The sequence below is a fragment of the Oryx dammah genome, unplaced genomic scaffold (assembly GCF_014754425.2).
Source record: "Oryx dammah isolate SB20612 unplaced genomic scaffold, SCBI_Odam_1.1 HiC_scaffold_8, whole genome shotgun sequence".
In the NCBI taxonomy this organism is placed as follows: domain Eukaryota; kingdom Metazoa; phylum Chordata; class Mammalia; order Artiodactyla; family Bovidae; genus Oryx; species Oryx dammah.
The window spans coordinates 6,062,171-6,074,437 of record NW_024070192.1 but is presented as its reverse complement, the minus strand read 5'-3'; the positions used below and the strand labels follow the sequence as shown (position 1 = coordinate 6,074,437).

Sequence of the window (12,267 nt, the reverse complement as noted above, 5' to 3'; positions counted from 1 at the left end):
GAGTCCATGCTTTGCAACAAGAGAAGACACCACAAGAGAGAAACCCACTCACTGCAGCTGGAGGAAAGCCCGTGCAGCAGCAAAGACCCAGCGTAGCCAAAAATAAATAAACAAATAAAAAACAGTGTGTGTGTGTCGGGGGCGGGGGGGGGGAGGCGGGGGCAGGGCTGATTTTCCACATTCAAGAACCTCTTGGGCACAGGTCTCCTAAAGGTGGGTAGGATTCGATCACATGGCCGTCCCGCACCCCCAGGCCCCAATCTGCCTTTCTCCTTGGGTCCTCACTCCCACCCCTGCCTGGGGAGCAGAAATAGCCTGTCTGCTCCTGGCGGGACCCAGGGGCAGCCCCAAGCAGCGTCCAACCCCCTTGGAGCCGAGCTGGCCGGATCTGACTGGGGCGTCTGTGGGGACCAGGCTGACCTCGTGGGCTACGCCTGGCTGCCCGGGACCTTACCAGCACATCGATCCCGGAGAAGGTGTGGTTGGCGTTGTCCAGGGCATAGAGCAGCTGGTACACCCCGTCGTTGGCCTCGCTGTTTCCATAGAAACCCGCGCCCACCGCAGCGCTGTGGGCGAGACCTCAAAGTTAGAAGTGATACCCGGAGGAGATGGTTTTTTTCAGGACACTATTTTTTAGTGCCGTTTTAACCGCACGATGAACGTGAATGGAAAGTATATGGAAGTCCCTGTGGTCTGGCCCCTCACTCAGACAGATTCCCCCGCTATCCACAGCCCACGCCAGAATGGAACGACTGTTACAACTGATGAACTTAAGAGGACAAGCCACTATCACCCAAAGTGCACAGTTTACGTTTGGGTCACTCCTGGTGCTGTAGAGTCTTCTGTTTGAACAAAAGTATAAGGACACGTGTTTGCCATTATCGTATCACACGGAGTAGTTCCCCGGCCCTTAAAATCCTTTGTGCTCTACCTTGTAACCCTCCCCCATCCCCAAACCCTGGCAACCATTCATGTGTTCACCGTTTCCATAGTTTTGCCTTTTCCAAAACGTCATATGGTTGGAATCATGCAGTAAGTGGCCTATTCATATGCATTTAAGCTTCCTCCATGTCCTTTCGTGGCTTGATAGCTCATTTTTCTTTGAGAGCTGAATAATATCCCATTGTTTGAATGAAAACAGCTTGGCCGTTCACCTCCCGAAGGGCATCTCGGTTGCTTCTACTGTCGTTGTTGTTCAGCCGCCAAGTCATGTCTGACTTTGTGCGACCCCATGGACTGCAGCACGCTAGGCTTCCCCGTCCTTCACTATCTCCCGGAGTTTGCTCAGATTCATGTCCATTGAGTCGGTGATGCCATCCAACCATCTCATCCTCTGCCGCCCTCTTCTCCTCCTGCCCTCAGTCTTTCCCAGCATCACTAGGCTTTGGCAATTATGATACAAGAGGCTCTAAGCATCCATGAGAGCGGGTGTTTGACTTCAGCTGAGGGACTCTTTCCTGGGGTAGGGGAGAGGGGGTGGTCTAAACTTCTGGCAAGTGTGTTGGCCAGGCGATGAGGGGAAGGCTCTGGGCCAGCGGGCCCTGGCCTGACCGACTAGTTTTACTGCAGGTTTCATTTAGCCCACGGGAAAACGCTCCCGTTTTCTAGTCCCGGGGCTCCGAAGGGTGGAAGATTTTGCTGGCTGGGCCCCAGGGATTCTGATGCTGGCAATAAGTCGGGGAGGGGCTCAGGAACCCGTATCTTTCGGGCTCCCCAGGGCTGACACACGTGGGCGTGGGGACCACTGAGGTCTCGTGAAATCACACCTGCCTCTCCGAAATCCTCCTAGTGTTGGGGACTCCCCCTCCGTTCTCTATCCTTTCCCCCACTCTCCTGGGTTGCCCATCCTACTGAAAAGTTCTGGCTTCTAGAAAGTCCTGCTCTTCGGTGTGATGTGTGGGCCTGTCTTTCCGGTGGCGCACAGGCATAGCTGCCCTGCAGCAGGTCGGATCTCCCTGGATCAGGGATCGAGCCCATGTCCCCCGCGTCAGCAGACCGATTCTTCACTACTGGAACACCAGGGATCCAAAAAGCTCCTCTTCTTATGTTGAGCGGAAGTCTACCTCCTTAAACCACACACCCACTGATTTCTGGCTGTCCTCAGGGTGAGCCTGGAAGAAGCCTCCAATTCTACAAGATGACCTGCTGGACATCTGAATGGGGCTCCGTATCACCCTCCTTATCACTCTTCCAGTCAAGCGTGTCCTCCAGACCCTGGTCCACATCTGGTTCAACTCATCTGGTCGGGCACTGCTCTGAGTGACGCTCCCAAGCCCAGGCGGTCCCTCCAGCTCCGAGCTTGGGTCCTCCCTCCCCGCCACTGACCCTGTGGTCCACAAACACCCCTGGATTTCTCCCCAAGGACCCCTGCGAAGCCCAGGTGCTCCTCCTTCCTCTAGTGCTGTACTGACTTTTGTTTTAACCAAAAGCAGAACTCTAAATCCATCTCCGTGAAATTTCATCTGGTTGGTTTTGGTCCAACATTCCAGCCTGAGCAAATCATCTCAAATCTTGCTTCTGTCATTGATTGTATTTTATATGACTCACACCACTGGGGGTCCTCTGAAGAATCATCGAACAGCCTCGAGTTTTCATCCAAAACACTGGTTTTGGGGGTAGGGGTGAAGCTACATGTGTTTACACTTATGCTTTTTCTTTGAAAGGGACAGGACCTGCGAAGGAATCCCCTGGGAGGCTGTTACGGAATCCTCCTTCCAGGGCACCCTTGACCCCGAATTCAGTGTGTCTCAGGAAATGGTCCATGGCCTGAAGGACAGAATCACCTGGAGGGTGAGGGGGGCGGTCCACGCTGCACCCACTGTTATCAGTGTAGTCTGAAACGTGCATTTTGAAACAATGTTCCCGTCTGCTTCATGGGTCTGACGCACGCATGCACACGCCCGTGTCAGCTACACTTTGGTGAACCAGCGCGTAAATCAATACTCTTTGCATTCACCCAGAACTGTTCACCCAGCTTTGAACCCCCTTAACGGCACCAGCCAGGTGTCAGAGCTCATCGAAACCGCTCCCTCCGCATCCCCCCAGCCTCACTCTGGATCCCTCCTCCTCCTGCTCTCGTTGACCCCCTTCCTTGCCCCTCTCCCTCAACTCACTCCCACCTGGCTCTGATCTGAGCTTGACTCCAGCGACTGGAACTGTGGACTTCCACTGCGCTCACCCCAGATCCCGCCACCCTGCAGCCCCACAGGGCAGGCAGGACAGACGGCGAACGTGATCTGACGGTGAACGTGATCTAACGGCGAGAAGACAGCCCTGGGGCGCTGTGAGCCGAAGGGGACGAGCCCTAGGTATCCTCACGGCTCAGGCTCACTGGACCCCGTCTGCCTCCCCCATCTGGACACAGTAGGTCAAATGCAGCAGGACCATCCCCAAGAGTGTTTCAGGCAGGCCTGAGGCTTTTGGGAAAATCTTTGTAGATACAAAAACAAGGAAAGACAACTCCTCGGACTTCCCTGGTGGTCTAGTAGCTAAGACTCCGTGCTCCCAATGCAGGAGGCCCAGGTTTGATCCCTGGTCAGGGAACCAGACCCTGCATGCCTCAACTAAAACCTAGCACAGCCGAAAAAATAAATGAAAATTTTTTAAAAAAGAAAGAAAACACGAAAAATACAACTCATGAGAAAACAAGGCCCGTGTGTGGGGTCACTTCTTGAGCAGTAGCTTGACTCTGACACGAAGTTAGAGATTCTCACTATAGGGCGCTAAGAGCCACTGATCCTGCAGAAGGTGGAATTGATCTGGGCTGGAGTCAGACTCTGATCGCAGATCCAGGGCGGCAGCTGGGAGGGGATGGGATGCAGGGAGCGGAGTTGCCACCGGTCAACTGCCCAGGGAGCTCCCTGCTGGGCTGGAGCGGCTCACACCGAGGGTGGCGGCCTGGGAAACTAGGGAGCTTCCCATAACCACCCGCGACATCTGATTCCCACCGCTTGGGGAGAAAGGACAGCATGCACCCCAGAGACAGGCTCTCCCACCCAGTTCCCGGAGCTCAGGCACGACCACATGGGCAGACAGCTGATGAGCCACCTGGGGTCTGTTATGATGGGGTAGGGCTGGAGGTGGAAGGGGAGGAAGGGGTGTCCCGGCAAAGGGGCTGGGTCAAGGAGACCCAGACGGCCAGGGCTGCTTTTCGTCCACTGCGTCCGCCTCCCACCTCTGCGCCCCCACCCGGCCCAGCGCAGACGGACACTCACCAGCAGACGAGCGCGGCCACCACGGCCGTCCAGGTGACACAGCAGGAGCGGGGGCGCTTGGTCTGCACCGCGTCGTCCCGCCGGCAGCAGCACACGCAGACCAGGTAGGCCGCGAGGAGGACGAGGTTCAGGCCCAGGCCAACGGCGGCCACCAGCCCCAGGAACAGCAGCGACTGAGGAGGGAGAGGCCGGGGGTCAGCGCCGGGTCCCGGGGAAGGGCCCCAAGCTCAGCGGGGCTGCGGAAGCCGTGACTGAGCTGTATGTCCAATGCTCTCCTCCCAGGACTGATGCTCCCGCTCTGTATAAAGTGCCCTGCCCTCAGGCACCAGGAGTTGGGGGGAGATGGAGCTCCGGTGTGGGAGGGGGCAGAGGACCCGAGACAAGAGGCAGGAGGCGTGGCTCAAGGCTGGCCCCCCCATCTGGGGCATGCACACCTGGATGAAGGTAAGGACCAGACCCTGCCTAATGGATGCTCTGAGTCACTCAAGAGACAAGCAGGAATTGTCCCCAGACCCTGAGGTCTGTGGGTGATGCTTGGTGTGATCGAGGAAGACAAGGAGAGGGACGTCCACACGACTGGAGCATCCAAGGCCTCCTGAGGAGGTAGGGCCTGGGCGGGGTGTCTCAGAAGCTGAGAGGGGGCCTGGGGCCGACGTCCTGGCGTATGCCCCCTCAGCCTCGCTTTAGGAGTTGGGGTCCTTCCTAACCAGAGGCCAACTCCGTGAGGGGGGAGTGGGAGATGTCAGGAGATGCGCCTGAGGAGGTCCCTTCTACCGCACTCCGAAAGGGACAGTGACCCCCAGATGCCAAGGGTGGCAGCCAAGCCCAGAATCCTGAAAGGGAGAAGATGCCATCTCAGGCCTGCCAAGCACCACAGGGTCCTACAAAGGGGGCTGCTGTTGGCCAGGAGGCCCAGAATCCCCTACTTCTTGCCCTCCAGTCTCCTGACTCAGCCAGATGGACAGGAGATGCCCCAGGGCCGGACCGGCCTCTAAACGAGGCTCCTGAGCCGACGGCCTCACCCCGCTGCACACGGGCCCCCACGTCGCTCCCAGCTGGGAACCTCCAGCGCTCCAGCCTGGGCCGTCGCGGGGGGAAGATGAGCAGATTGGGGGAGATACCGGTATCCTTCCGGTCTGAGGAGGAGAAGTCTCAGGCTGGAGCGTGCGCACACCTGGAGGCTGAGGCCTGCAGTCTGAGGTCATCTTGGCAGGAAGGGGCGGAGCCTCACAGGGGAGAGGGGGCACCTGCTCTGCTGGTCGCCTGGACCGACAGGCTCCCGAGCCTCACGAACAAATGGCCAAAGTGATGGGGACAGCCCGGAAGTGGACAGGCGGGACGGCCCACTTGGGTGTGGGCTAGGTGTCTGTGACAAAGCGTGGCTCTCGCCTCCCCCTGGCGTAATAGCGTCACAGACTCTGCCAGGGGCCTGCCCTGCCACCCTCCCGACTCAGCGGCGTGGAGGGCGAGCCCTCCTCCTCCAGGCAGGTGGGAAGGCCCAGTGGACCTGAACACATGCGTCCCCCTGTACAAGTCCTCCTGGGGTGGCAGGGGCGGGGACCCCCGAGCCTGGACCGCTAGCCTTGTCCCATGCACGGAGCCAGGAGGCTGGCCTGGGGAGATCGTGGGAAGGAGCCGCCCCTGCCGCCCCCCTGGTGGCTCAGACCGTAAAGAACCTGCCTGTGGTGCAGGAGACCGGGGCTCGCTCTCAGGGTCAGGAAGATCCCCCGGAGGAGGAAACGTCTACACACTCCAGTATTCTTGCCTGGAGAATTCCATGGACAGAAGAGCCTGGCGGGCTGCAGTCCACAGGGTCGCAGAAGAATTGGATGCGATTGGCAACTGACAATGCCACCCAGCACAAGCCCCCAGGGCAGGCCGCTTGCTCGCTGGAGGCCCCGTGGCCCCGGGCCACGGTGAAGAAGGTCAAGGACAGATAGGAGTTTCAGCTCAGTTCAGTCGCTCAATTGTGTCCAACTTTTTGCCACCCCATGGACTGCAGCATGTCAGGCCTCCCTGTCCATCACCAACTGCCAGAGCTTGCTCAAACTCATGTCCATTGAGTCACTGATGCCATCCAACCGTCTCATCCTCTGTCATCCCCTTCTCCTGCCTTCAATCTTTCCCAGCATCAGGGTCTTTTCCAATGAGTCAGTTCTTTGCATCAGATGGCCAAAGGATTGGAGTTTCAGCTTCAGCATCAGTCCTTCCAATGAATATTCAGGACTGATCTCCTTTAGGATGGACTGGTTGGATCTCCTTGCTGTCCAAGGGACTCTCAGGAGTCTTTTCCAACACCACAGTTGAAGCATCAGTTCTTCGGGGCTCAGCTTTCTTTATAGTCCAACTCTCACATCCATACGTGACCACTGGAAAAACCACAGCTTTGACTAGATGGACTTTGTTGGCAAAGTAATGTCCCTGCTTTTTAATATGCTGTCTAGCTTGGTCATAGCTTTTCTTGGCTGCAGTCACCATCTGCAGTGATTTTGGAGCCCAAGAAAATACAGGGGTTCAGAGCCTTGCTGTTCAAAGTGGAGTTCACCAGCACTGCAGCACTGACCTCTTCTGAGATGCAGAATGCACCATCTCCAGCTCCACCCTGGACCCAGTGAATCAGAAGTGCACCAAGAGATGACCGGCGGGGGCTGTATCCTGTTCACGTCTAGGAAGCACCGAGTAGTGTCCACAGACTTCCACAAGGTGTTTACGGCAGCGGAACCTTTCCTTCAGACTCGCTTAGCAGAGCACCGATATACAGAGTGTCTCCTGACTGAGAGGTGGATGTAAATACCACGCTTTGTCCTGGCCGCCCCCTCGCAGGCCTGAGGTCCCTCTGCTAGAGCCCAGGATCCCCTTCACAAGTTGCAGACCACTGTGCAGTGTGCAAACCCCTCGAGCCGGCAACCCTTCTCCTTCCCCTGGCAGAAAGGAGGGCTTGTGTCCCCGCCGCCCCCTGACAGCTGTTCACCGCAGCCTAACACTGCAGTAAGAGTCAAGTGCCGGAAGCAAACCAAATGCTGACCAACAAGAGATCTGACATGTAACAGGTGCTAGAGCCACAAAATGGAATACTGTGCAGCCGTGAAAAAAAGTGGCAGCGACAGCCAGCGATCAGGTGAATGTTACAGATGCGACAGAGGAAGAAATGAGGGAGACGGAGCAGCAGGGGGTGTGGGGGCTAACTGCTGTAAGACGCGAGGTCGGAGAGGCTCAGCTGCAGGGGCGGGCCCGGGACACGCCTGCCTCTGGGAGGGAATCAAGGGGGTCAGGGACGGACGTGGCCTGGGGTGGTGTCTCACACACACACACACACACACACACACACACACACACACACACGCATGCTGAGGGGTATGCTTACTAAGAGAGCACACTTCCCTATAAGTTAATCCCAGTGAAAACAAAACCCGGATAAACCTTTTGCATAGATCAGAGACCAGCTAACAGTCAGACCTCCTCCCGGCTTCCCTAGACAATCCCACCCTCAATATCCTCCCAAACAGGAAAACCCACGGACTCTACCACGGGCCCCCATCCGGCACAGCAGGACCTCCGGGAAGTAATCACGACTTGGGGTGGTGCCACCTGAGTGTCTCTAAACCACAGTCCGTCCCTACCCCTGGGTTTGCTCCATTTCACCCCTCACAACACACTCGGGCCCCCTGACCTCTTGCAAGCCCCGTACTGTGGGCAGGGCCCTGGGATTCTCAGGCCGAGGGGCCTCTCCAAGCCGGGCGTGTTCTAACCTCAATTCTTTTACTCCTGCTTTGGCCCAGCCCGGGGAGGCCATGCCTGGGAAATCCAAACTTGGAGGCACTTTTGTTAGCAGTTCTCTTCCAGAACTTTCTTCGGGCACTGGGAGCACGAGGGCAGGGGCAGAGGAGCTAGGATCAGGGTTTGGGCTGTTTAGTGACTAAGTCGTGTCCAACTCTTTGCAACCCCATGGACTGTGGCCCGCCAGGCTCCTCTGTCCATGGGATTTCCCAGACAAGAATACTGGAGTGGGTTGCCGTTTCCTTCTCCAGAGGATCTTCCCGTCCCGGGGATCAAAGCCGAGTCTCCTGCATTGGCAGGCAGGTTCTTTATTGTTGAGCCACCTGGGAAGCCCAGGGTTAGGGTTAGGGTTGGAGGCAGGCGGGGCTGAAGGAGGGAGGGAAGAGAAGCCTGCACAACCTTCTCCCCCCCCCCCACCCCCCGTCACCTGCCACCCTCTAACAGGCAACAGTTCTGCTCCTAATGGACTCGGCAGGTCTCTGTTACACACCTCCGGGTGTTACAGGGAGGATGTCCTGTCTGCAGGAAGCCAGGAAGTCGATTCACACACCCTCCTGCGCTGAGGGAGCCAAGAAAGGACAGGTTCCCAGCCCCTGTGGCCACCACCTCCCTGAGCTGCCCAACAGCCAGCCCACGACCCCCGCATCAGGGCTCAGGCCTCGCCCTATCATCCAAGCGACATCCACTCATTCTGGTTCATCACTTTGTAATGAGAAACCAGAGCACGAACCCAGGACCCCAGCTGGGGGCAGCAGTGACAGACGGGCCTTCTGGGAAGGCCGAGGTGGCAGCTGAGCCCCCAGGGGCTTCTGCACTTGGGTGGAAGAGGGAGGGGGCAACATCCTGAGCATCCCTCACCTCGAGACCCCAGGAGATGAAGAGTGTGCCAGCCCAGGGTGAGGCCAGAGGGCGGGGAGCTGCAGGGTGAGGCCCTGACTGGAAAGGGTTAAGCTCCCTCACCTCCTGGGCTGGTGGGGGCAGCGTGAGTGTCTGCTGATCATGACTCAAGGTTCACGCTGGATGAATGGGGCTTCCTCATCCTTTGGCTCCTCTCAAATCCTGCGGCGGGGTGGGGCGGGGAAGGCTCAGGAGGTCTTTCTTCCTGAGAAAGGCCCCCAAGCTGGGGGAGCCCTATAGCTCTGGATCCAACCCTCCCCTGGGAGTGTGTGAGACTCTGCGGAGCCTATGAACAGGACTGCCCAGGGCTAACACGTGGAGATAGGTGTAAAAAGTGAAGAATGTCTCCTCCGCTTCCTCATGCACGTCCCAGAACAATGGCCGGCCAGCGGAAGCGGGAGAGCAAAGGTGGGAGAGGGAGCAGGCAGGGGGTCCTGCCTGGCGCAGGGGCGCAGCAAACCTCCGCGCAGCCGCATCTGGAGCCTCCAGCCTCGCAAAGGCACCGGGTCCTCAGTGTCTGCTCTCCCATCTCTCTGGGATGGGTGGTGATGGGGCCGCTGAAGGGGGAAACCAGGGTGGCTGGTTTGGGGAGACACAGCTGGGGGCAGTGTCAGGGCCCTTTCCCCAACTCTGCCCAGGCGACACCTGGCCGGCGGGGGCCTCCTCCGTGCCAAGCGGGGGGGCTTGTGGCAACTTACGAAGCGCCTGGCGCTGGCCACATGCTTTATACCCACTAAACGACGACGGGGTCCTTTCACTAGCTCTTTGACGCCGGGATCTGCTCCATCCCCACCCTGTCTCACCTGGGCAAAGGTGAGGAGGGTCTCAGCAGCTTCCCCACCTGGACCTGGGGGCCCAGCTGGGCAGGGGAGCCCCTTCAGTCTGCCACCTCCCCAGGAGCCTGGTGGATGGGGTCCAGGCGATCTGGGCGAAGACTCAGGGTCTGGTCCACTGGCAGGGAGGGGTGGAAAGATTGACCCACAGCGGGCTTCCACGGCGGCTCCCAAGACCCCAGAAAGTGAGCGGGGGTGGGGGTGGGGGGACCTGTTTCCTTGAGGAAGTTCTGGGTCTGACTTTGCTCAGGATGTCTGGGTCGTCACCAGGCGATCTGCTCTTCCAGATCCCCGGCACAGCCCGCCCTCTCCCCTGAGCTGTCCTTCATCTTGACTGCCTGGTCCCAGCTCCACTTAATCCTTGGTGTGTACACACGAGTGTGGGGTGGGTGCCCACGTGCACGCGCACGCACGCGCGCACACACACACACACACACACACACACTGCACCACAAGCCAGCACTCTTCACTTGGCCCACAAGCCAGCACTCTTCACTTGGCCCATAAGCCAGCACTCTTCACTCCTCCGGGGCATAAGCTGCAGCTCCCTTTGCACGTGTCTTTCAGTCCTTCCTGATCGTGACAGCAGAGGGTCCTTGTCTGCAGCCTCCATGCGTCACTGTACTCGGACACGCTGTTGATCATCAAGGCCAGTCTGCGTAAAGATTTGCGTCACTGGGTCCATGACGTGCGAGGTGACCCTCTAGGTACTAAGCATGTTTCAAGGGGCAGCTTGTTTACTACTTGCAGAGGAGGGAAGGGAGGCTCAGGGAGGTACAGACACCTGCCACAGTCGCACGGTAAGTGACAAAACTGTGGATTCCAACGCACAGCCCCCTCCCAGCTACTCAGCTGCTGAGCCCCAAAGGCCTTGGCAGCATGGTTAGCACGTGACCCCACGTCTGGCACAAGGCTTCTGCCCAGTTAGGAGTCTGCTGAGCGCTGAGATGATCGACAGCAGGAGGTCCCCAATCGATGGTGCTAACTGAGACAGGCAGTGGCAGCTGCTCAGGAGAAGGGGACTTCCAGAAGAGACTCCTGGTCAGACACCAGGGGACTTACCAGGACGGGAGCCGCCTGCAAGAAACACCCAGAGCCAGACTTCCCGTCCAGTCCTGTCCAGCCCCACCGCACTGGGCTCCCAGGCAGGGCCCTCAGGCTGCCTGAGCAGGTCGAGGGGGGCGGGGGGGTGAGGCCGGGGGAAGGGGATGCCCCTTGGAGTGCCAGGGTCTGACATGAGGAGGAGAGGGACAGGGACTGTGAGTCGGTCCCTTTGGCTTGGCTGTCACCTCTCCAGGGGGCCAAGCGGGGTGGGGCAGGCTCAGGCCCACCAGGACAGCCAGACAGCAGCTGTCTGTCCCATCCAGCCCCCTCCCCACACCTGAAGGTCGTCTCCACCCAGGCAGGAGCTTACTTTTCCTCCAGGGGAAAGGAGAAAGCTACAGTGGAAGACTCCAGGGCAGGATCTGGGGCGCGGGGTTTGGGACAAGCGATGTGAGGTCAGACACACACACACAGACACACATACAGAATCTGCAAGCAACACAGCTGTCTCTGAAATCACATCCGCCTCTTTTCATGCATTCACTGGGAGCGGAAGATTCCCTGGAGTTCTCCCCAGGCGACCACATTCTCAGGGAGCCAGCGGCCTTCCCCAGGCAGGGCTCAGGGAGGGGGTGGGAGGGGGCGTGCAGACCCGGAAGGGTGCAAGCTGGGGAAGCCAGACTGGCCGACTGCTCCCTGTCTAGCAGCAGCAAGGGGGCCCGGTTCACTCCTGCTTCTGGAAGGGCAGGCACCATCTGCCTGGGGCCCACGGGTGACAAGGACGCTAGGAGTTATTATTAGACTCCCCGGTCAGGTGCCCTGCACACCCCACTGGATCAGGATCCCCGGGACCCTGCAGGAGAAGTCTTGGCTGGGGAGAGGGGAACAGCTGAGTGCCAGCTTGACCTCCGCGGCCCGGCTCCGCCGGGACCCGCCCCACACACGTAGATTGTGTTGAAACTGCCCGCCGGGGGTCAAAGTCCCCAGATTGGCGCACAGGTCTCAACAAACGGGCCCCATCTTGGGTTTCCCAGCCGCGGAATCTTTGACCCGACAGAAAACTGACTCAGCCTGGCCTCGGGGGCTGAACTGGGCTGGGCCAGACCTGACCAGGCTGGGAGATTCTGCACTCGGTCTGGGCGGGGAAGCCTAGGGGAGCACCCCTTCCCCCTAGGGGTGCAGAAACTGGGGAGGGAAGGGCCAGCAGAGCTGGGCGAGGGCAGAGATGCGGGGATGCGGGAAGAGGCTGGCCAAGCCGCCCAGACCCCATAAATCCAGGGCTCAGAAGGTGTGTCTGTACAGAGGAGGGATTGGGGGTGTTGGGGGGCACTGTCTTTCCCCCGCATATCCACATGAGGCTGCGGGTCCACACCCCTCTCCTCTGGCTCTGTCGCCTTCCAGGAGGGGCCCAGGCGGAGGGGCTGGCAGGGGCTGGGGAAGAAGGGTGCCGCGGAGACGAACCCGGAGACTTCAGCCAGTTTCTGCCCAGACTTCTCCCAGGC

General features: G+C 59.0%; 1 protein-coding gene across 1 annotated transcript in view; it reads right to left on the bottom strand.

The window, feature by feature from the left end:
- The window catches only part of TTYH2 (tweety family member 2), a 35,224-nt gene that overhangs the window by 22,330 nt on the left and 627 nt on the right, over positions 1 to 12,267 (bottom strand). The window contains exons 2-3 of the mRNA XM_040244350.1: positions 4,215 to 4,387; positions 455 to 566 (exon numbers count right to left, since the gene is read on the bottom strand). Coding sequence (XP_040100284.1) covers positions 455 to 566; positions 4,215 to 4,387 — 285 coding nt within the window. The remainder of the gene's footprint in view (positions 1 to 454; positions 567 to 4,214; positions 4,388 to 12,267) is intronic.